This window comes from Akebia trifoliata, chromosome 16, assembly GCF_017979445.1.
Source record: "Akebia trifoliata isolate Shusen 1 chromosome 16, ASM1797944v1, whole genome shotgun sequence".
NCBI lineage: Eukaryota > Viridiplantae > Streptophyta > Magnoliopsida > Ranunculales > Lardizabalaceae > Akebia > Akebia trifoliata.
Window position 1 is genome coordinate 31,552,371 of NC_141390.1, and position 26,115 is coordinate 31,578,485.

Here is a 26,115-nt window from a genome sequence, read left to right on the forward strand (position 1 = left end):
AGTTTAAAATGAGTTATCCATCTAAATATAACAAATTATAACTAAGTTAATACTTTTGTTGATAATATGATAATTTTTTTAAAGAAATTCTTTTAGAATGATTTGAATACATTTTTTTTATACTTGATTATTGAAAATCGAAACTGACACGTACCCGTTAATTTTAGTGATTCTGATTTTGATTCAATTTATTTCAGAATCGGACCCAGAACCGAACCAAGCTAAATACAATGGTTATGGTTCTAAATTCCTTAGGAACCGAACCGGAACCGATCCATTCAATAATAGTCTCTTGACATGAGACAACACCAGTACGAGTGCCTTCCCCATTTGTTACTAAAAAAAAGGTCTTATTTATTATAAATTAGAATGGCTCTTCTTGGAAGATTGAAAAAAAGAATAACAGCTCTCTTTAATACCGGGAAAACTAGAGAACTCGCCGACTTCGAGCTTTCTTCCCTCTCTTTTATTCTCAATCCTTCTCATCGATTTTCATCTCGAAGTCTCCATCAAATCTCATAGATCCCCAATTACAGTCGAAATTAGATTGATTAGAGTCAAGTTCTTCGTTACTCTCTAAGGATTCTCAGACTCATATCGATCGATTTGGTTCGATTTTAGGTTCTACTTGAATAGGATCACCGCTTCAGTTCTAAATTGAGGAAGTTAGGGCGAAAATTTCCCCTTTATTATTTGTTGTGTGGATCAATTGTTTCTTTTGGAACAATGTTCTTCTCTGGAGATTCGTCGACGCGTAAGAGAGTCGATTTAGGTGGAAGGAGTTCGAAGGAAAGGGACAGACAGAAGCTTTTAGAGCAGACGAGATTAGAACGTAAACGGCGGTTAGGGTTACGGCAACAGAATTCTGCTGCAATTAAGATTCAGGTTCGTATCTCTTAATGTTCTAGTAATTAAATGGTCTTTCTTTCTGCAAATTTTGAGATTTTTATGGAGTAACTAACAACAGTGCAGAAATTTCGGTAATCATCAGTTCATGTGATACTTTGTAATTAATTTTTGACCAAAAGGCGTGTCAAAAAAAAAAAAAAAAAAAAAATCTGAATCCCAATTGATCTTGGCATCTAGAGGATCATACACAATAGCAGGAGAAGCTTCTTGTGTTTGGTTAAGAAGCAATTGGGCCAATAAAGGGATCGAGGTGTCACAACTAGGAGGATAACATTGTAGAGCATGCACCCTTAGTTGGGCGAGGAACAAAATGGGGGTGTCAATGCAATTGGGTAAGGGAGTATTGTCAAGGTGTCTGACATGCAACCTCCAGAAATTTCAATACAAGGGAATGGTTATACATATATTAACTTATGGTACAAAGATCTTCTTTGTCGTAATTTAGTAATTTGTGAAACATAGAGGAACTTTGAGTTAGATAGCCACCCAACTTACTAGAGTGTATGATCCACACTTGTTATATCATTTAAGAAAAAAATGAGGGCAAAAATTGGTTCTACCATATGTATGTCAAGTGTTTGTCATGTTGTGTCGGCATGCCTGCTAGACAAATTTTGGAAATGGGAGGTGTCGAGGTAACATTGATACTAATATATATTGGGAAGTCTAGTGCCTTTGTTGCTATACCATAACTAACTTGTACAAAGACATGTGCCATATATTGTGGTAAGAGTCTATATTAGGTCTAAGAGGGTTCTACATAGGTCCTAGGATGATTTTAAACTTGTTGAGATTATTCTTCTAAAGAGTTCCACAATAGTTGGATTGCTAACATGTGGTTCAATCTAGACTATTGAAGTGCCGACTTAGCTAAGTTGCTAAAACATGTGGAGTGTTGTTCCCATGTCTAGAGGTTCAAATCCTCTTGAACTCAACTTCACCTTGCTAACCACTAGCCCTTTACCTATCCAAAGAATAATAAAAGAAAAATTCCAAGTTATTCATTTCACCGCCTTGGTATACATAAACCCTCTAGTCGTGGGTTCGAAGCTAGGTGGCTTCTTACCCTATTGCACGTTAGGAAATTTCCTTGGGGCCGGGTGTGTGACCATAGTGACTAGTCCAATCGCAAAAGGTTGAGGGGAAACCCTATGACATAAAAGAAAATACTAGTCTTCTCTCCAAATCACTAGTTTTCTCCTCAAGTATTGTCTCAAATGTTGGTTTATGTCTTGGGAATTCAAGATGAACTCAACTTGGGGAAGGTTGACCTGGGCAGCATCGAGAGATTTGGTTTATTGTCATAAGGGGGCTATTCTTGGAGAGGTTAGGTATGTGGCGTACATGTTCGTATATGGCGTACATGTTCGTATATGGCTATTCTTTTTCGTTAAGCATCTAAGCAGCATGCTGATTAGAGCTTATTTTTAGTTTAGGTTCTCTTGTACTTGTTGAAAGAAAACACTAATGTATTAAAAAAATGCTAGCCTTGAGATTATATCCTCATCGGGTTAGCCTCGGCAGGCTGAGGCTTACAACTTGAAGTTATGACCCTAAGGTGTATGAAGCCCCCATAGCCTCAGATGCATATGGTACATGGGCCACCCGAACATGGTTTTTTTTTTTCTTTCCCCATGGTATGCCCCCTTCTAATGTCCTTCTAAATTAATTTTTTTGTTTATTTTTTAAGGGATCATGTTTATAATGCATTAATGACAACATATATTAGGTATTTGGCTCAAAAATATTACTTGCTAAGGTAAATCACAGCAATGGAAGATTTAACATGCATATTTTATTCAGTTATTTTTTTTATGACGAGAAAATCATCTTTTAGAAATTTATTATGCAATTTTTTAAGAGCATTTTCTGGTGGCTTATTCCTTGCCTCACTTGTGCAAACTGCTTTGAGTTTGCCTTATGTCTTTTTAAACCTTTGTACATATCTATTATATTTCTGCTGCCAGCAAGTGAGTGTGTACTTTACAAAGCCCCAACATAGTAAAAGATGGGGAAAAGCTAAGATACTTTCCTTGTGTCATCCCTCCCATATGAGACTACTCCAAAAACTGAGATCTTCTCAATCCTTTTATAATGGATGATTATATGAATAACGATGCTGTAATCTTCTGAACCACCTGGTCCAAGATTTATTCTTTTTTGATATATTGTATGTAAAGTATGGAACTTAACTAAGTTCTAGTTGCAGAAATGCTTCAGAGGTAGAAAGGTTGTGGAAACTGAACGTTCTAAGATCAGAGAGAAGTTTTGCCTTACTTTTGGGGATCGCTGCCAAAAGGTAGACAGGTGGGTTTGCTTTTAAATCTTGACCGTGAGATTAGTTTAGTACTGTCTTTCTGATATATATCCACTTTAGATGATGGAAAACATGATTCTAAACTTTGTTCAATGCCCCATCCTCTTCTTAACTCATGCATCGTTCCATGATTCATCTATGTTGTACGGAGGAACAGGATTCATTCAGCCACCCCTAGATATTTGTTACAAGGCCTTAATGATGATGAAATCATGCATTGTTTCAACTCTGATTCATCCTTCACATGCTGTTTTGATTTTGTTTTATGTGTTTCTGTCAATTTAGGGGTTCTTTCAATCTTGATTCGGAGTTCCTTAGCCAGTTACTTTTTTTCTTCAATGCGGAAAAGAGTGGTGATTTTTTGGTCCTTGTAGAGACATGCCGATTGCTTCGTCAGTTTGTTCGAGTTAGTGGTAAGTCTTCTTATTTCTTAGTTCTTTTGTATCTCAGACTGTTATGATCTCATATTTTTTTATCAAGCTGCTTGCACGTAATAAGCATTGGCAGTATTTAGCACATTGTCTTGATCAGAGAGTCTCTTGTACAAATGGAATGTGGAAGATATTTTTACTGAGAGAATGAGAAGTTACAAAGGTCGCCAATCCTTCCATATTAACGAAGCTGAAAGATGGAATCAAATTTATTGCTATTATACTCGAGCATAGTAAGTGAATAATGTATCAGATGTGTCACCAGCAATAGACGATTGTCGGGTTGGCAGTCATTTCATTTGAGATAGGATTGAATGGAGGAGCAGAATTAGTTTAGCAGACAGCTTTTGTGATAAGTTGTCGATAGCTTATGAATTTGGTATATATTATATATGGGTGGCTTCCAAACTCATTGTTTGCCCCATATACCTTAGGCGTGGGTTGTAGGCAACTACAAGAACGGACTATGTGGAAGTTGACAATTAAATTGTTAAACAAACTGTTTTTTATGTTAATATAAGCTGTTGAATATTGATTTTCCTCCCGACTATTTCCACCTTTTTTTTTGTTAGGCAAAAAAGTTAAATTAAGCGACACACACACACACACACACACACACAACTATTTCCAACTTTTTTTTGTTAAGCAAAAGATGGGTGGTTGAGAAGACCATCCCGAATACAAGAGACTAAACAGCGACACGCTACATGAGAGAGTGTATCGGGTTCATAGCAATAAAAATCACCGTGTAATAGTCATGCATGAGAATTTCAGTCAGAAATACCAAGTAGCTACCATTTTCCAAACTATGAGTCCTCTGGACTAATGTAATAGGTATCAAACATGAAGTATTGCTTCTCCTCTTTTTAATAAAAAAATATTTTATCAAAAGAAAAGAAGGCAGTGGTCATCTTGGCTACCGACAAAAAAAAAGGCAAACAAAAACTGTAAAGTAGCATACAGATTATTTTCATATGATTACTTCTATTATCTGTATGTAATATGTTTGCACGAGACTCCTACTTTTGGTTCTAGTATGTGAGAAATTCAATTGGGTGGAAGTACATATTGCTTGTCATTTTCATATTTTAATCCTTATTATTTGCCTTTGGTAGATGAGAGTTCATGCTTCATTTTTGCAGCCTTTAGAACCTGGTTGTCAATTGACAAAATTTGATTGTCTTACAGAGGATGTTGCGGGCCTCTTTGCAAGCGCAGATTATTCGACAAAGCATGCCGTTGTGGAAAACAGGGTGAAGCGACTTGCATATGCTTGTCTTCTCGCTGTTCATCAGAATAGGTGGGTGACATATACCATATGGTCTATATCTGTGATATTTTGGTCCTTTCCTGTAGCTTGCGTTGTCGTTGATATAATTTTGGTTGAAAGAGTGCAGTATTTACTAATTTATGATAACCTCATGTGTATATATTTCTATTTAGTTACATAACTTCACCTTCTTTCACTTCATCAGTGTTGATCATGACCTTTACGTCCACAACCCACTCTTGTGCTCTCAAATTTTAAAAAAAATGAAGGTCTATATTTATTTGGAAAAGCCATAGTTGTCTGTACTAATGTGGACCTGTGACTCTCTTCTTGTCAGTATATATTTGGAACAAAGATGTAAAGGGTCTCATGTACGAGTATCTACTCATTGGTATTTTGAATTTAACTTGGGGACTTCAAACTTTGTTTTCTTTAATTTTTTGGTAGTTAAAGAGATGTATTATGTTATGTCTTAATCCAGGAAGTGGCTAATCTTATCAGTCAATCAAGGGAGTGAACACATGACCACCGGATATGACATTTTTGGTAAAAAAATTGTCACTCCTTATTGCCTGATGCTTCTATGGATTTCCCTGTTGTATCCATTTGGGTTTCAAAGGTTCCCTTGAAGGTGGCATTCTTCATTTGGCTCTCCGCATTGGAGAGGGTTCTTACCACTGATCATGTTATCAAAATAGGCTTTTCTATGCCTAACTATTGTGTCCTCTATAAATCCAGTGGCGAATCGATTGATCACTTGTCTATCCATTGTATCTTTGTGAGAGTGGTATAGGTTCATTTTTTTTTTCTCATTGTTTCAAACTCCTTGGTTCTTTCCTAGTTCTATTCTGGTATTATTTCAAAGTTGGCAGATCAAAGCCTTTTCACATAGATAGAGGATTTTGTGGGCCTCCTTTTTCCGCGTGCTGGAGGATCTGGAAGGAAAGGAACAACAGAAGCTTTGAGGGAAAGAAGCAATCTCTTCTAGAAGTGATTATTAGCATATTTGGTCTCTTGTTTTTCTGGTGTAAGGTCTTTAAGGAATTCAGAGGAATACTTCTTGAGGATTTTTTTATTCAAATGGGATATCATGGATAAGGTCCATCCTTGGAGTAACTTTTATTTTCCTTATCCCTGTAGTGGGTAGGTCCTCTCTCGACCTCCTCTCGGAATTTTAATAAAATTTATACTTAAAAGTTAAAACTAATGTTGTATGTAAGTGGTTGGTAGACTTCGCATCTGTTATGTTGTGGATTGTGTACTATTAATTTTTTTTTTTCGCCTAAACATTGCTTAAAATATTCTCTAGTGAAATTTATTTAGCATCAGGCTGATCCATCATGTAAAACCTGTGATCAATAGCCCTTTTTTGGATCAATGCACTTCACAGAAAAAAAAATCAATCTATTCATATAAATATTTGTTTAAGTTTCTTTTGAAGACACTTGTTGCTTACTGTAGTCTTTCTTGCATAGGAATCGGCTCCAGGATGAACTTTTGATGTCGTCCGAATTCTCTGCTATGCCAACAGTTATCTTGCTAGAGGCAGTTGTTATCTTGACAGATTGCAAACTTCCATGGGCTTGTAGAATAGTTGGCTATCTCTCACAAAGACATACACTTGCCTTATTGAGGGACATTGTTCATACTGGGATGGTATGTATTCTGCTCCTAATGATCTTTTTGACTGTATTATTTTCTTTTACAATATTCATATTGCTTTGAGGGAATGTGGTAATAATCATTCATGTTAAGATGGTGTGTTGACTATTTGGTTTTGAAAATGCATGAGGTACTTTTTTGAGATTATTTTATGCTTTCATCTAAAAGACCATTCCTCTATTTGTTTGAGAACCATGAGTAATCAACTTGAAGGTTTTATGTGGATTTACAGCTCACTCTAGTGAAATTTCAAGACTCCCCTATTCTATTCAAAATCAGGCTCAAATTTGGATAGCATGAGTATTGATGGGAATAGTGTATCTTTTGAGTTATGATGTCAATTAAGGATTTTTGTATGAATTAGGGTTTGTAAAGATACTTCTTATCGATTATATTTTGGAGTCTAGGCATTTGGTTCCTTTTTGAAGTTTTCGAATAGATTGGATTAGCACCCTGAAAAAGTTTTTAAGGTTATTTTTGTTGTAATAAAATCTTAGTGGCACTTCGAGTAGCGTCTGAGGAATTATCATAGTTGATTATCATGAACCAACTTTAAAGTCTTGCTTTACATAGTTATTGACTTGACGCAGACCTATGTAAGAGCTGAAACGTGGTTGGATTGGTTGGACATTGGCTAGTTTTCTTTTGCAACAACAATAGCAACAAACCTTATCCCAAAAATTTGGGGTTGGCTAAATGAATCCTTTTCCTTCATTTCACTCTGTCCAAAAATATATACGGCCACCTTGGCAATTATCCAAGTTGCCTAATTGGAAGAAACCTAAGATCTTAGTTGAAAGGTCTTTTGAGGTTAAAATGATGATACCATCACCAGAAATCAACACTTTAACGTTCTCAAATTTCTTTATTCTATATCTAAAAGGTTTAATTGTTCCATCATTAGCAGTATCATGGGGTTTTCATTTCTATCTTATATTAGTAATTCAGCTCCAGAATTTGTTCTTCCACTACATTGATTTCTTTGAAGGTTTTCGTTATTTTTTCTATGGTTTTGTATACATTAAATTGTTTTACCAATGTAGATTGTTGTATGCAGCAGAGTGTGAAGACTCGAGGTACCTGTGGGAGAATATCTTCATTGGAGCGTGTTCTTACCCTTCTTATTTCTCATATTGGTCAAAATGGATGTATCTGCCCAAATATTGACCCGCGATGGAGTTTCTCCTCCCAAATTCTTACCATTCCTTTCTTGTGGCGGCATTTCCAATATTTAAAAGAGGTAGGTTCTCTTTAACATACATTCATTGCTTTGGTCACTTGGGTATAGATTCCCTTGTTTCAGAACTGATCTAAAGAGCTCATTGCAAGTGAGTCTTTGGACATAATGGAAATTACAGAACATCCTTTGCAATTAAAATCATCATCATCAAAGTCTTATCCTAAGGTTTGGGGGGCACTTGAAATGGCTAAACTAATTTAGAATCCAAGTAACTGTGTCTATGCTTTAGAGGTCCTTGCACGCTTCACAATTATTGTTAAGGCCTCCCCCAAAAATGCGAGGGATGTACGTGCCCCTGTCTCAAGCATTCAGCTAAGCCTGGACTTCTTCTTGCCTCTTTGTACTTGCACTGTATAAATGATCTGTGCACTTATCCTCGTTTTAGAATGAAGTAATTTTCTAGTTAAACGTAGTTATATTTGTGAAGTCATGTTTCTTTATTATCAAAGAAGCCCTGGAATGTTTCAAGTAACATATGACACTATTTCAGTGTCTAAGGTCTTGGGATTTATCATGTTGAAAGAAACTGAGAAATGGAGACAAACAATAGTCGGTTGTAGAAGCTAGCACTGAAGAACTCAAATGGCTACAACATTTTTGGACCTTCTGAAACAGAGTAGGGTCTATTTGGGTTTTTGTTTTTCTGATGCAGAGTACGACCTGTTGGAGGCCGATCCGGGCTTTTGGATCTTGGACTCCGGTTTCTATTTTCTCTGGAACAAGGTATGCTCATGAAGAAAAGTATGTCCCCTTCCACCTCTTTTTAGATGTGGGTAGAGGCTTTCTTTGTAGAGCTAGTAAATTCTCCATGGTCCAAGGCCCAATTACATGGTGCCTTGCTCATCAAGGACCCTCAAATCCCCATTTTAACCAAATTCTCTACATGATCAAGGACTTCGATTGAGGAATTGCTCATGGACTGAGCTCTGCTCCTCCCTTGGGTCTATCTTTGGGGACATCTCAGATCAGGTAACTGTGATCTTCCAGCTCTCATTGTGGGCAAGAGAGATCTAGTGGCTTCAATTGCATCTTTGTGATGGTGCATACGTGCAAAGTGCATCTCAAGCGCCCTTGCGAACTTGTGTGAGCCCATTCCGTGTCCAACCCTTGTTCGCTCTCGTTCATTTGTGACCTTGCTTTGCTAGATCAAGAATGTGTATAGTTTTTTATGTTGCAAACAGTGGGAGTGTGTTTACTTATATACCACACTCCCTCCCTTCTCCTAGGCAATGTGGGGGTAACTCTTCTCAACCCCACATGTGAAAATATTATTATTTTTTAGATATTTTATTAGTAAGTCATTATAAAATTAAAACATGGCGACGTTGCAATAGTTTCTCTCTAAGAAACTGTTACATTTAGTTTTATTAGCTAGATGCATCAAGGTGGTTCTGTGTGGTATATCTTATTCATTTTGCAATGCCAATAGTTTCTGGATTCTTTTATTTATTTGTGTATGCATTTTTTTTGAGGTACATAATGTTTGTCATTGGAAATGATGTTTTTCTTTTCCAGGTCTTTGCAACTCAGGGACTGATTGAACATTATATTCATCAAATGGCATTGTGTGTGCATAGTAATGCCAATGTTCTGCCAAATGATACCTCACCGGAATTTCCAGGGTATGCCTGCCTTCTTGGAAATATATTAGAGGTTGCTAGGGTTGCTTTATCACGACCAAACTGCTCATTTGATATGGTAAGGAGTTGGAGTAACCTTTGTTTGTAGTGGTTATTTTTTTCTAGTAAGTTTATTTGCTGTTTGGTAAACAATTATGATCGAATGGAAATCAGGCATGTGACCGGTTTCATCTTCCTCTTTAGTGGCTAGATGACACTCATAAATTTATGAAGAAAATGTACAATTTGTGGTCTTGTCTTAAAGTTTGAAAAGATTGACTCAAGAAACTCACTAAATTTTCTTACCATGTTTTAAGTTATTAATTATCTAAAAAATGAAGTATTTGTTACCTAATGCGAGGTTTGAGGTCATATTTACATTAAGCCGATCAATTCATGGATATGTTTGAAGTCATCTTCTCATTAAGCAGATTAATTCAAGGGTATATTTGAACTTTACACTTTTACCGGATGTGTCATCACCATGGTGATATTCTTCTACTTTTCCCAAAAATTTCTGATGTTATGTAATACTTGTACATAGATGGGTGCATTCTGATAACATGAGAACTGCAAAATATCTTATTAGTTTTTGTTTTGGTTGTTCATTTTGGTATTTCGTAAGCATGATATGTATGCATATGTGCAAAAAGAAGAAAAAAAGAGAGAAAAAAGACAACCAAGAAACCATAACATGAAAGCTGATCATGGTAAAATTTGTTGGTGCCTTTTATTTATTTGTTTTTATATTAATTGGTAGATGGGCCTTTCCTGTAGTCAGATTCAATTTCTGGCTCATCAGCAGTTGTCACTTGCCAAGTCCACTGCAGAAAATTGATCAGCTAAAGCAACGTGCCATGTTGTGAACTCTGACCCATGTAGACTCTTAACTAGGACTCATGTCTGGAATTGTCTAAAAAAATGTGCTGCTTCTCCTAATTCTTTGCATTCTCTCTCCAGTCATTCCTTCTTGTCCCACAACCCACAACTGGGTTCCTGATTTTTTCATTGGGCCTGCTCAGAAGATTCAATGGGTCATTGGGTCCTATCTGAACAGTAAGATGACCAAGGATAAAATCGTCTTCTTCTTCTTTAGATTCTGAGTAATCTTTGTTTTCAAGTCAACCAATCATGCTCCTAACCTTTATTGAAAATTACTTCCTTATTAGACAAAGCTATAATTGATCTTGGTGACTAAGCATCATTTAGCAATAGCTTTCCTATTGGATAATAAATACTTTATTTCTTGAAAACAATGCATATTTGTTGAACTTTGCAATCTCTCTTATTAACTAGTGATATTGGAAGCCTTTTGAAGTTACTATACTTCCAAAACTCCTTGAGGCTACGCAGACATCTCAGATATTAAAAACCGAGATCTTCCCTTTCTTGGGAAAAACTTGGTTCTTCCACTTGAGATCAAGATGAAACATAGGAATGAACTGCTTGTGTCCGGGTCTAGGATCCCTGTTGAGCTCCCTCAGTCGTGAACAAGTACCTGTGAAATCTTTGGACTTCCTTTGGTATCAGTTTCTCACTGTTTGGCTTCTCATTTATGACTGGATTTCTCCTCAGATAGGGATGCAACTTTCAATGGCGAACCGTTTCTTAGTGCCCGAAGGTGCAGGGATTTCATCCCATAGCATAATAATAGTGAAAATACCATTCTAACTAATATAAAGAATATCCTCTTAAGATTTCAAAAATCATTAGGATTTCTACAAAGAGATAGATAAGATAAATAGAGATGTTGAGCATCTTCTAATTGTTATTATTATTTTTTATCTGGATCAGGCCATAGACTATGCAGCTGTTTCGGCATTTATGTTGGAGGCGCTGCCACCTATGAAGTCTTTGAGTAGAGAAAGTAAAGAAAGTATGCCTTCTTTATGATGCTCTTGAAGTATCTCTTCACACTTATTTCCATCAACAATGTGCTTTAGGATACAATTTTTTTAATTGAAATCTTAGCATTTTCTTTACTTAGTCCATTGGCTTTGGAATATAAAAATGTTGATTTGGCAATACTTCTTTTGCCAATTTATCTTTTTGACCTGCTTCGTTGTGGTTTCTTGCTATATAATTATCAGATTCAGCTTCAAATGATGATGAAATGGCTGTTGATGAAGAATTTAGAGAAGAAGTATCAAATATGAACATTGATTTGGAAAGGCAGATATCCAATGCAATAGATCCACACCTTCTTCAGCAGTTGGTATGGCACACACACACACACACACACACACCACACACACACACACATATGTGTATGTATGTTTGTATGCATTAACACTCTTCCACTATTTATTTCTTTTTGCAATTTTAATGTCTTTTGTCTGTTTTGAACTGAAGTTGTTTATCTTGAACAGGTAACTGTTCTATTTAGAGGTACTGCACTCCTTAATGGTTCACACAGAGGTGGGCCACACAATAAAGTGGTGGCAGCTGTTGGTGCAATTTGTGCTTTCCTGCACGTTACATTCAATACTCTACCTGTTGAGCGTATTATGACTGGACTAGCTTACAGAACTGAGCTTGTTCCTATGCTTTGGAAGTTTATGAAGCAGTGCCATGAGAATCAACAATGGCCATCTTTGTCTGAGCTAACAGCAAATCTGTCTGGAGATGCTCCTGGTTGGCTATTACCTCTAGCTGTTTTCTCTCCTGTATACAAGTAAGTATAAGTATACTCGCTTGGACTTGGTCATAGCAATTTAAAACATGTTATTTCTTGAAAAGTGGAGAATGCTTTTCTTTTATTGATTCTTTACTGTGGATTTCTATACTGTCTGTCATGAAGAAATTTGAGGTTTAAACAATGCTCTAGTTTCTGAAACAATCTATTTTAACTACTCTTTCGTGGTTCATCAGGCATATGCTCATGATAGTTGACAACGAGGAATTTTATGAGCAGGAGAAACCACTCTCATTAAAGGATATTGGAGGCTTGATTATTATTCTGAAACAGGTACCTTATTGGTTTTTGCCACACCAAAGTCTTATTTAGGCAGGATTTTACCCCTCTAGATATCACCTTTTATAGAGCACATCACTCCTTTCTGCAGGCCTTGTGGCAGCTCCTTTGGGTAATTCCTGCGAAGTCCCCCAATTTTGTGAAATCTACAACCGACCTCTCTGGACGAAAGAGACTATCTGTAGATTTCATTCAACATAGAGTTAGCATTGTAACATCTGAGCTACTTGCACAGGTACATGAAAATAGTAAGAGTTGTCGAGTTTCTGTTTTCTTGTCTAGATAAATTCCTATTTTCCAATTCACCCACTTTATAGAAAATGTGTGGCAGATCCATTTTAATTATTGAACATTTTTGGAAGGCTTGATTTACTTTTTCGAACTCTTTTAAATGCTTATATTATTGCTAATGGGGAAGAAATATCCTGATACATTTGACCATAATTTGGATATATTTGGGAAATAGGCCACTTATTATGCTCCAAAGCAGATTTTTTTTTCTGTACATTATGTAATTATGTATGGTGTATTTCAGTTGCAAGATTGGAATAATAGACGCGAGTTTATATCTCCCAGTGATTTCCATGCTCAGGAAGCAGTTGATGAGATTTTTATTTCTCAGGTGAATAACTGCACACTTAAGTTATTTAAGAGGTAAGCATCATATTCACCTATGTTATAGCATGTTCTAATCCTTTTTTTCTTCCAGGCTGTTACTGAAAATTCGAGAGCATATGACATATTAAGGCAAGCTCCCTTCTTGGTGCCATTTACAAGCAGGGTTAAAATATTCACTGTGAGTGACCAACTGATTACATGTTCATTTGCAACAGCTGTTCCTTCTTATCTTGGATCATGATGAATACTTGCAAAAATTAAAAACGGAAATAGTTTGCATTATGATTAATTTTATTGAATAATGACCATAAGGGTGCTATTTTCTTTATTTTTCTAGGGAATTGTATGTCTTATCTAGTCTTTCCTTAAATTATGGGAAATAGTGATGGAAGAGATGGTAAGACAAAGAAATGAATTATATTAAGAGAACTAATTTGGTTTTATGCCAGGGAGATAAACTATTGGGGCCATCTTTCTATTTAGACAAGTGAACAGTGTTACCTTGGAACTTCTACTTTAGGTTATATATATTCTGTGCCAAGATTTGTTGGCACTTGGACACTCCCCAACATGGCACGACACTTCTGGACATATAGTGATAGGAATGTGTAAGTTGAAGGTTCTAAAATAGTGATAGGAAGACCCAAAACAAGGGGATTGAGTTGTGAGAGCAGGTATGAACACTAGAACTAACAACGAAAATGACTTTAGATAGAATTGAATGGAGGAACAAGATTTGTTGAGCTGAACCCAAATTTTTTGGCCAAGACTTTGATGATGGTGGTGATAATCCTATTTATTCTTTCCTAGAACTATGGTAATGGAACACATTTCAATTGAAGTTCATTTTCTCATACTTCGTTTCTTTAATCCTAAACCACTTTTGTGATTTCTATTTAACAGTCACAATTAACGGCTGCAAGGCAGAGGCACGGGTCTCATGTTGCTCTTGCTAGAAATCGATTTAGAATCAGACGAGATCGAATTTTTGAAGATGCTTTTAATCAGTTGAGTGTATTGTCTGAAGAGGATCTTCGGGGATTGGTATGGCTTTAACTTTTCACCATAAACATTGTTTGTACCTGTGAATAGTTTCCTTTTGCAATAACAAACTTCATGCCACTTGGAATGGTAGCATTAGTGGGAGTTAAATTATTGTTTATGTTGTAAAGTTTGTTCTTGTTTTTCTCTGATACTGAATTGTTCACTTTTCAAACTTGATACTTTTTTTTCCTCCAGATTCGAGTAACATTTGTCAATGAATTTGGGGTAGAGGAAGCTGGAATTGATGGGGGTGGAATTTTCAAAGATTTCATGGAGAACATCACTCGAGCAGCCTTTGACATGCAATATGGACTATTTAAGGTGATTAGCTCAATGTGAATATGTATTTGCATTGTGTGCATATATTCATCTCTTCACTGACGAGAAAGATAAAGAAAAACACTTTCCTTACTAAGTGAGGAAAATTCCGTGACCACATCACACATGGACATCCAAAAACATAATTGGATTCCACAGTGATTTAGATCACAAGATTTTGATATCTTTCAAAAAAAAAATAAAATAAAATAAAATTATTTTCACCATGGAGTTTTAAATTTTAATTTGAGGGTTCGGTGGACATCAATTGTCAAAACTTTGGATCAAGCTCATTTAAAAAAAAAAAAAAAAAATCTGATTTACACCATGAAATCTAGTGGGCAGTGGTGTTGGATAGGCAATGTGGCAAATCCATAGTGGTCCAATGAACCTTAATAAGACTTGAAATCTTACTAAGTTTGGTGGCCTAGCCTTACTCAGATAAATTAATTTGATGAGAAAACTAGGTCATATGCTCCATTCATTTTTTTTCCTTCATTAAGTTCCGTAGAAAACCTTTCTCTATTAGAGAACTGTTTATTTTAGCACAAGTACAGATAATGGATCCATAAGGCAAACAAAATTATGATATCTTTAACTCAGAACTTCTGCAATGATCCTCTGGGTTTTTCGGGAAAATCCATACTGCTACCTATATCTACAATTCTTAGGGGTGTGTAGTGTAACTATTGTTGGCCTTTCTTCGAGGGTAATTGGTGGATTTGTTCTATCTTATGATATCTTAGTACTTCCTTCTGCAAAGTGTATCTATATCCATGGGTATGCAATGATACCGATTTGGATACTACAAGGATACTTCTATGTGATAGATTCTACTTCTCTTATTGTACTATTAGTTATTTACTTGGCTTCTAACAATTTGCTTGTTTGTCTTGTGAACAAAAATGTGTATATGGTATATTATAACCGGTCCCACTGGAAAAGTAAAAAAAAAGTTTGCCATAAATTAGGTGTTAAGTTTTGATTTCGGTCAACTTGGAAATGGAAATATTTCAATTAATGTGGAAATTAATACATTATTTGGAAAAAGATAAAAATATTGAGGAAATTTATATAAGCATAAATTAAGTCATCAAAATATAATAAACAACGATATGGAGTGTGGAAATGAAGATTGACAACGTTCTGTCATATGTAATGACAAATTTTTTTTTTTGTGATCGATATGTAATGACAAGTATTTGAGAACATGACGATGAAAAACAATAGTATTGTACATGGAAATGAAAATAATAATGTCACATAAACTACATACTATGTAAAACACTTACTTAAATGGAGAAACTATTAAGTACTGCATTTACTTATTATTATATTTTTCTATGTTTTGAATATGTATGAATAAATTAATTGCGTGTCTAACTTATTAAAACATGAATGATAGTGTGGATGCTTGTATGAGTGCCCTAAAATTCTTAAAGTACATCAAAATAAGATGATATAGACATTTAAATAATCACAATTCATTTATATTAATTATTGTAGATCATGCGCAATTATTTTAGAGAGTTGCTATTGCCACACCAATTTCTATGTAAATCACCAAAGAATTGCACACATTTGGTGTGGCATTAGTAAAAGTTGGTGCGGCAATAGTAGCCCTCATACTTTATTAGTAAACATTTATGAGTAATTTACAAGTCCTTTCTATAAGCAACTTATAATTTTTATCAATTATTTTTTCAAAATAGAATTTCGATCGAAAGTTACTATTCATCGAAATATTTCCACCAAGATCATGCATTTTTATTCCTCTCTGTAAAAAATACTATTCACCTAAATATTTAGCAAAATGAATAGTGATTTCCATTGAAATATTTACAAAAAAAAAACTTTCGGTGGAATTTCATGTTGGACCTTGTGGAAATGGAAATATTTTGGTACATTTCGAAATTTAATACTATGGCTATAAATACAACTTCCGTTACATTTGGCATGATTTTAAAGGAGAATGTCTATTGGTACATCAATTTTTATCAATGGCACACCAACCTTTTTCAAATTAAATGCTTTGTTGGGTTGTAGATGGTGATTCTTTGAAGCCTTTTAATCTTATTTGGTGTAATAATATAATTTCATCAATCAGTATTACAAGTAAAAGTTGGTGTCTTTAAAAACTGAAAAATGATTTCTATCTTAAAAAGACTAAAAACTATAGAGGGCTATTAAGTTATTAGAAAGGGATACTTCTCTTTAAAAAGTGAAAAACAAAAATGTAGTATTAAGATATTAAATAGGTTACCTATGTCTGTATATGTCCTAGATTTTGGGGAATCAGGAGTCATGTCCCATTTCCCATATGTCGATTGGTATATGTATCCTGGTATCTTAGGTTTGGGTGTTATTTGTTTTCTTCCTTGTTTTGTTTTTCTTGTTGCTTATCTTTGTTTCTTGGGATGGTCATCTCGACCCCCTCGTTTTCTTTATCAATAAATTTATCTTTATCTATCAAATTTTTTTTTTTTTTACTATGGAAGTAGCTTCCATTTGCCTTTTTTTCTTCCCTTGCTGGAAGATAAGAAATAATGCAATAGCCAGATCTGTTGAAGATATTTATGGGGGTCTATGGAGTTGGCTTTTGACTGGATTATGGCTCGTTTATTCACTGGCCTTCCATTCTCAGTGAGATCCATGGAATTTTTTTTTCTGGTGATTTCATTTTTCAATTGGAAACAGAGAGTCTAATACAGGCTTTATTAATGAGTGTCTGTGGACTTGGCTTGAGTAGACTATGGCCCGTTTATTCCAATGGCCTTCCATTCTCAATGAATTCCATGGATTTTGTTTGCAATTCTATTTTTTTAAGTGGAAAGAAAATCAAAATATGTCTGTGTTTAAATAAAAAAAAGTACAACTGAATTTGTGTAGTTTGCTTTTTTTCTTTTCACATTTTTGTCATCTCATTTGTTTGTTATTTCATGTTTGTCATACTATTTTCAGGAAACAGCTGATCACCTTCTATATCCTAATCCTGGGTCAGGATTGGTACATGAACAACATCTCCAATTTTTCCATTTTCTTGGAATTGTTCTTGGAAAGGTATGCTGTGCTTTCTACTCAGTTGCATTTCTTTTATGGAATTTATTATCATAGAAAAATAAAAAACAAAACTTGGTATGTTTTACTTGGGAACTTGGGGCCTCTGTTACTTTGAGAATTATTTAAATGGTGTGCCCACATGGACATGCCTGAAATGTATTGAATGCTGATACTCACATGTGGCCATGTATCCAATTACTAACCAATTTCATCTGTACATTCACAGCTTTGATTTATATTATAGTATGGTTATTAATAGAAAAACTGATCTTAAATGGATGTTTAATTTTGAAAATATTCAATAGGCATGCCTTTTTTCTAGTGGCAATTATTTGTCAAGGTAGTAGTCTAGGAGGATATGCTTATGAAACTTCATTTGTTTGTACATAGGACTTCTTCTTCTTCTTTTTTTTTTTTAAATAATTTTTTATTAACAGAGAAACCCTGGTTTACAGAATCAATCCACCGAGTGAAAGCAAATGACAGAAGTTATCATTGTTTAAAAAGAACCATACTAATTCACTCGCCTAAGGTTTTGCTATGGATTGTAGTATCCTAGTATCAGTTCAAGCTAGCATGGGTGACTTCTTCGAATTTCTCTTGGGATAATGTTCCACAAAAAATATCTTCTTTTTTTGAATGACGATTTTATTAAGGAAGAAAGTGAAGAAGACAGACCAAAGTACAAAAGAAACTAAACTAACCAGAACTCCAAGACACATAAGGTCACAATTAACAAAAAAAAGAGACCCTAAAAAAATGAAAAACCCTTTAAATTCTTCATACTCCTTGCACCAAAAAAGTGAATTGTATTTATTCACTTCTTGATTGCTCTTAAAATCAATTACAGGGTTGGCATACGACCTTTGTATTTGATTGATCTTTGATGGTCAGTCTAGCTTTTTATATATCCAGTCCACTGTCATCCAATTTAAAGTTATTTAAGAATGTTGCCAAGGTGGTTGGTTCACATTAAATTTTATGTTTGTGACAATTCATTCATCCATCTCTGTTCTTGTAGGCAATGTTTGAAGGGATTCTGGTTGACATTCCATTTGCAATGTTCTTCTTGAGTAAATTAAAACAAAAGTAAGCTTTCGCTAGTCTTTTGGCTCTTTACATTTTTGGTATTTCATTTATAAGTTTCTTACTTATTTTTTGTTTATCAAGTTACGGTTTGAGTCTACTGCAGTTTTGATTTTCAGAGCAGTGCCTTCTACACACACACACACACACACACACACACATGTATTTATGTTTCTCTTGCTCTCAACATTTATTTATTAGAAAAATGTATACATAGCTGGTTGTTTCTTCATAGCAATCATTGTCATGTTGGTTAAAAGCACCCAGTTTCGTGATGCCTTGGATTGTTGCCATTCATACAATTTCAGCTGAGACTTCTTTATTGGTCTGTAGATGTATTACATGTAGGATTTTCTTATAGTTCTTTGGACTTCTAGGAAATGATTTGAGTTTTAAACTCAGCGGAATGTTGTACTGTTTCCTTAGTTCATTCATTAGCATGCTCTTTTTTCACATTTTAGGCATCATAAGTACATATCATATACTAGCACTAATGTATTCTTTGTCTAATTATGCTGAATCCATCAACGTTTTTCTCAGGTACAACTATTTGAATGACTTGCCTTCACTAGACCCAGAATTGTATCACCATCTAATTTTCTTGAAGGTGAATTTTTTTTTTAATTTTGTTTTATATGTTATGGATCATAATTCTAGCATTGGTAGCTGATTCAGATTGTGACTACTATATCACTTTCTGATTATCCAATTTGGACATGTAATCCAGTTTGCTCTGTTTTCGCATAATTTAATAATGTAGAACAACTTTATGTAAAACTAAAGGCTTATCAGATAAGTGAACACTTGAAAAAGATTCAAGTCATTATTTATTCCTTTGGTGATTCAACCAAGTCAATAAGAGATATGCTCTTTATCTGGCCTAGATAGACAGCTTTGCATTTACTGGTGTTGGTTGAAAAAGAAGTCATTGCAAGGAAACCAGTGTGGAATGTCAGGGCAGTTAAATTTAAGGACCTCCGAACTAATGCTGGTATACAATTGAAGCTCCAGTCCCTTCAAAATCTTTATGTGATTGCATTTTATTTCCTGCATCTTGGAAGCATGTAGGAGAACTGATTCTTAGAACAAGAATGAGAATAGTGGTGAGGCCCAAGAATCTACCGGATACATGCATTTTAAGTTACTTGAAGGATTATGGAAGAAACAAGGGGATATTAATAACCTAGGGAACTAGGGAACTCAAACACTGCAACATTAATGAACCTAGCAAGACTGGGTGGACTCATAACATTTTCTCCAACAGGAAAAGATACCTGTGAGCTATTTTTGCTTTTGCGGTGTGTTGGGGACTTTGGAAAGAAAGGAACAGTAGGGTGTTCCTTGGAGAGGAGAAGGCTATCCAAGAGGTTATTCTGGATGTTTTGGGTTGGCTTTTTTCCATTGGAGCAGACTAAGCAAGGATACTGGGGTTTTTCTTTGAGTATTTCGTTTTTAAGTGGGATGCTCTGTGCCATGTTTAACTTGTCTTGAGCTTGTAGTTTTTTGTGCCTTTTGTTCTTTCTTTTTGTTTTCTTGTACTGTTGGCCACCTCAGTCATTTTTATTAATAAAATTTTTTACTTACAAAAAAAATTAATGAACCCATCAAGATAATCTGTTACTCAACCAATCTTACACTGCTACAGTTATTCTCATTGTGATTGGTAAAAGTAATTTTTTGAACCTAGGGATATATCATTATATCATTGCATGACTTAGTTTAATGTGGTTTACATGACCTTCACTGTTATTCATATTGATCTGATAGTTTTTTTTTTTAAATATATTTTTTATGTTATATTTATTATACTTATTTCTAATTCTTTGCTAAGTGCCTCCATTTATGTCTTGATTAGGAAAAACTAGATCCATTTGCTTGTTTTCTTATTATCTTGCCCCTTCTGACTTGCCTTTCCTATTTTCTCTAATAAAGTTTTATTGTTAGCCATTTAAAAAAAAAGCAAATATACGTTTCTTTTGGGAACCAGAGCACTGGAATGCAAAATGCTGGCTTTGAACTGTCCTTTCTGTTTGATCATGGTTTATTTTTCTTCATTAATACAGTTTTCCCTTTAGACACTATTTTTCAGTTTATTCCTCCATTCAGTGTATTGAAATTTTTAAGAGATATTTTGTTCTACCATACTCTCTCTCTCTCTAATTTGAGATGCAAATTGTGATTGTTTATATACAGCATTATAAAGGTGATATATCGGATTTGGAACTGTACTTTGTCATAGTAAACAATGAGTATGGAGAACAAACAGAAGAGGAGTTGCTTCCAGGGGGAAAAGATATTCGGGTTACAAATGAGAACGTTATTACGTTTATTCACCTTATTGCTAATCATCGTTTGAATTCTCAGGTAATGTTATCTGTCATTTTCAATTCATTTAAGTTCTTTCTGGGAGTAAATTTCCCTCCTAATGCATGGCAGGTTTTGTTGCTTTGATTGGCAGATACGTCATCAAAGTTCACACTTCTTGAGGGGATTTCAACAACTTATACAGAAAGATTGGATATCAATGTTCAATGAGCATGAACTTCAGGTGAATCTTATTCATTTTTGAAATTATGTATTAAATGATCCATTTTCCCCTCTTTTCGTAAGGATTGCTGCATGTTGGAATTTCGAACTTTATACATGGATTTGTTAATCTACATGACATAGGCATGGTCTGGATGACATAGTCTCTGGTTGTCATCATCATAATGACTTGTTAGTTTGTTTTTTATATGCAGATTTGTTATTTTTTTTATTATTCTGGCCTCATATTCAGGCCCAAAATTCATATAAAAACTACGGAAGAATTTCGAAGCTCATTTTCTATTCAATCTCGACCTATTCTAGAATCTGTTGCTTCAGTCCTATGGCCCCTACGTGATTAAAAATCATCTCATCATAAATCCTAATCCCTACTTTCCAGCTTGTTACTTCCTAAAGTCTGGCACCTTCCAACTCTTGTTCAAACCCAAGAGAAGCCTACCTTGATATCCTATTATAGTGTCTGGGACACTTTTGGGGGCCAAAAGCATTTTAGGTTTGGAATTATGGTTTGGTATTGGCTTGGCTTCTCGCTTCCAACCAAATGCAAAATTTGAGAATTGACTGAAGTGAGAAATTGCCCCAACTTCCCACTTCCAGTGTTTGTAGGAATCTAACAGAAGCTGTTTCCCAAAAGCACTTCTGCAGAACTCACCATGTTCCCAAACGGGGCCTGCATCAATTTGGTGTCAAAGCGACTTGTCATGCATCACATACTCAGTTGTCAAATTTCCTTTTCTTATTAATAATCTTATTAATAGGTATACACACTAGAGAAAGTGCATCCCCTATGTGGAAAGAAAGCCTGTGTACATCATTTAGTTAATAAGCCATTGTGCGTGCTGGACAAGAAAAACTACAATTTCTCCTCTAGACGCATCTGCTCTTTTCTCAATTGTTTTACTACTCCAGGCTTGCTAAAAGGAGAAGTGGCCACAAAGTTGTGTTGAAAGTATCACCTGACACCACCAGGTTTCACACTGAATTTGGTGAATTACAATGGATCAGTTAATACTGCAAATTGCCTGTTGTCATTGTCAAGCCTGCTCTTTCTTAATAGTTTGTAATATTTTTTTGACTTCTTGATTACCTGTAATTGGTCAGAATCACTCTAAATATATACCTTCTATGAATTAATTTTGATGACCCTTTTGCTGAGAATCTTATCTAATTATTTAACAAAAAAAGAATCTTAGTGCCTAGTTTATTTGACATTGTGTGTTTTGCTAGCTTCTAATATCAGGTTCACTTGAGGGCATGGATGTTGACGACCTACGTTGTAATACACACTATAATGGTGGTTATAATTCCGTGAGTTATTCTTTTGGAGTGCCTTGCATAATAAAATGGTCACTAGTACATATATCCATCTTAGTTTAATTACTTGAAGTTTATTATGCATCTATGCCATTGATGTGTAGTTTTTCCCTGAAGCCTTTGTAGTATGTTTCTTTTCTCACTTAATTCTTGTCAGAAAGGAAGTGTACTTCTTACTTCTCACATTCTTTATTTCACATTGTCTAGTCACATTTCATACCTCCAGAAAGTTTGAGATTAGTCACTGTTGGTGGTGTTGGGGGTTTGGTGGAGGTCTTGAAAGATGTAGCCATGTTTCATAGGCTTTGAACTTCTTATAATTGAATTTTTGAGTTTTATCATTGGGACCTGATGACCTTTGCGATATTAGTGATGTTGGTAGTAGACTCATTACTCTCTTGTTGTGTGGAATCATATTGTTTCCTGTTGGTAAATTGGTATTTTAGTTGGGATCTGACCTTGGTTGTAGACTTGTTACCTGTGATGGAAGCATGCTGTTTCCAGTTGTTAAAATCGCATTTTAGACACTGCTACCCTGGTTGATTGGCATGTTTTTTCCCCTATTTTTATTTTAAATATATAACTGTACAACTTTCATTGTATCTCATTCATTTTTTATTTTTTTTCCTTTAAATATATATATATATATATCTCCTTGTCATGAAAAGAAACAAGGGCATTGTCTTCATGTTCAAATAGGTGGGATTTGGCTAGCTTTGCTTATCTGTCTCTTGTATTATTTTTATAGCCTACCTTGCTGCACCAATTCCCATCAATAAATTGACAAGTGCATCTAGTCTAAAATTTCATTTATAATTTTAAACTTGTTTTGACGTACTAATTCATTTTGATTGTAAGATGTTCAGTTGTTCTCTCCCTAAATTTTCTTTTGGCAGGAACATTATGTCATTGAGATGTTTTGGGAAGTTCTCAAGAATTTTTCTTTGGAGAATCAGAAGAAGTTTTTGAAGTGAGTAGTAGTACCATCATCACTTTAACTATTTATCTGATATTATACACCAGCTGTTTGTCACCTATTGTTTTAGTGTTGTCCTTTGGGTTCTATGAATGATTAAAAAAACTCAAATAGAAAGAAATGTTTTCCATTATCTGCGCTCCTCTCTGTAGGGCCATTTTGTTGGAAAAGAAAAATTGCAGAACCTCTAATTGTATGAGGTGGTGCACGGTTTGGAATAATCTTATTTCACGGATTGTCTAGCTTTGTCTCCCGGAGCTACTATGATATGATCATCAAAGCTACCTGTTATCATCCAGGCCACTTGCTTTCTCTGTCTCTATTCAAAACCAAAACTTTAGAGATTGAGGATGTTGCCCATAGAATTAGAGCTGGATAGTTATAGTGGAGGTGCACTTCTGGAATGCAGTGACTGACACATTCCGGTCACATGAGAAGGAAATTTTTGTGTGACAACAATAAGACCAATTGTGCGGATGTCAATTGAGGTAGTGTGAGTGGATATGAACACATCGAAAATAAGGAAGACATGGGTTTAGAATTTATAGATTGATTGGGTCTTTCCTCGTAAGTTCTCCTCGTTGATAGAAGAGTGGACCAGTAACAATTTCCACATTAGAAAACGTCTCCTGTGGACTATGCTGCTCTCGGCTATTGCTTGCGGGGTTTGGAATGAGAGAAATAACAGGATGTTCAATAGTAAGGTTAGAAGCTATCATGCAGGGTTCTTGGAGATCTTGGGCTTTTTATTCCTTTATTCATAACAGAACATAAGAGTTCACGGGGATTACTTATGATGACTTTGTTTTTAGATGGAACTCTCTATGCAACCACTGATACTGTAGTTTTTTTCCTTTCTTGTTGCTTTGTGTGAGGCTGTCTTGGCCTCCTTGTAATTTATTTTCCCTCAAATCAATATATTATACTTTTCAACAAAAAAGAAAAAGAAGAATGGAGGAACAAGATTCGTTCAGACAAGGCTATGAAATAATGTTAACTCAGCCAAATCAAATGCTGTGTGCATGTTTTTCTGGCAAATGAATTTTTCGATTTTTGTTACAACACCCCCCCCTTTACCCTATGATACTCCCTGGATATCACAATTAACAATGAACTAAATTTGGGCTTTTTGCAGGTTTGTGACTGGATGCTCTCGAGGACCATTGCTTGGATTCAAATATCTAGAACCACAGTTTTGTATACAGAGGTTGTAGCCATTGAAAGTGTTCTATACTGAATTGCCACACTAATATCTTCATTATTATTTTTTAAATGATTGTTGATTTAAATCTGCTCCGAGTGCAGGGCGGCTGGTGACGCTTCTGAAGAAGCTCTTGACCGATTACCAACTTCAGCAACTTGCATGAATCTTCTAAAGCTTCCACCATATAGAAGGTGTGTTACTGTACTCATGGTGTACATGCTCATGAACAAATTTAATTTTGCTTATTCTTTTGTCCTCGGCTTACATTTCTGTTTTCTGTTGGTTACATGTTCATGATACAGCAAAGAACAACTGGAAAGGAAATTGATGTATGCAATTAATGCGGATGCTGGTTTTGATCTCAGCTGATCACACCTTATGTTTTCAAATTTCAATGGTACTTGGAAATATATATACTGTTGGTCAGGAGGGTCACCATCTTGACAGACACGTTGCATATCTGAAGGCAAACCATTTCGAAGATCATGAATGTCTGAAGAAGGACGTGCCGTCACAACCAAATTTAGAAGCCAGATGGAGAAGCTGTCAACAGGAAGGGTTGAAGAAAGAAAGTTGATGTAATATTTATGTACATAAATGAAGCCTCTGCAACACAGAAGGGTGAAAGTTTGGTAGGGTAATTATCTATAATTGAGTTTCATAATCTCACCATTTGCCTTACAGGAACGGCCGTAGTTATATTCATGGTGTTCTTTGGCTTCCTCACCGTTAACTTTCATTAAAATGATTCTCTGTAAAGGGTGAGGAGCGATGAGAAAGGTGTGGGCAACAGGTACCTGTTTATTGACTTATTCCACAATGTTCCATATAAATGTTTGATGGAGACCCAATGAAACCTTGCTTGCCTTTTTTTTTCGCCTTTTTAAAGATCCAAAAATGCTTGAGTTTGAGTCGGAATGCTGCCAGATAAAGACTAAAATCTATGGAGAACTTGTCTCCAAGAGTTTTTAGAGTGAATCTTACCCTGTGAAAATGTTAATTCGGTTCGCGAGGTCTAGATCTAGCTACTGTTTGATTCCTCTTAAGCCATTGTGACTGGCAATTATAGGCCTGTGATAAGTAAAATTTTCAAATTTTCAAGTCTTTTAACACAAAGATTTGGAAAATTTTGCTATGCTGGCCTGGTGTATTATACCCAAATTAGGCATATATTCACAAGCTATTCAAAAGATAGTTTTTAATATGAAAAGGGCCAACTCATATATTAACAAGCACTATCCCGAGCCAAGCAGTTTAGGCAAGGCATTTGAAGCAAATCAGGGGGTACCCAATCCTCCACGTCAGAATGTTCAAACGAAGAAAAAACCTTGTGCGATACAATGTAATATTGATGGATATTATGGAATTCAAGCTGGTTAACCAATAGGTGTACACTACTTTATAGGACGGATGCATTGAAGTTTACTACTTTATGGCATTATTTGGTGTTACAAGCACATGCGTACCACTTGCCATAACAGTAGTTAAAGGTCCGACTGTAAAACCAGGACCATAAAAGAAGATGA

General features: G+C 35.3%; 1 protein-coding gene across 3 annotated transcripts; it reads left to right on the forward strand.

Moving 5' to 3' along the window:
- Positions 1-366: 366 nt before the first annotated feature.
- Positions 367-25,470, forward strand: UPL6 (ubiquitin protein ligase 6). 3 transcript variants are annotated; one of them, XM_086428278.1, is made up of 26 exons: positions 368-885; positions 3,119-3,216; positions 3,512-3,639; positions 4,846-4,957; positions 6,403-6,583; positions 7,647-7,829; positions 9,345-9,527; positions 11,243-11,324; positions 11,539-11,663; positions 11,818-12,122; positions 12,320-12,416; positions 12,514-12,657; positions 12,958-13,044; positions 13,132-13,218; positions 13,944-14,084; positions 14,280-14,405; positions 17,364-17,462; positions 18,484-18,551; positions 19,089-19,155; positions 20,742-20,912; positions 21,007-21,096; positions 22,323-22,403; positions 23,306-23,379; positions 24,521-24,592; positions 24,691-24,780; positions 24,892-25,470. In XM_086428278.1, exons 1-26 carry the CDS (start codon positions 727-729, stop codon positions 24,956-24,958), a joined length of 3,117 nt encoding a protein of 1,038 aa, XP_086284404.1. In that variant the 5' UTR covers positions 368-726; the 3' UTR covers positions 24,959-25,470. The 3 variants fall into 3 exon arrangements, with proteins under 3 accessions (XP_086284406.1, XP_086284404.1, XP_086284405.1); XM_086428279.1 differs by having other exon boundaries at positions 7,650-7,829; XM_086428280.1 differs by lacking the exon at positions 22,323-22,403 and having other exon boundaries at positions 367-885.
- The last annotated feature ends 645 nt before the right edge of the window (positions 25,471-26,115 follow it).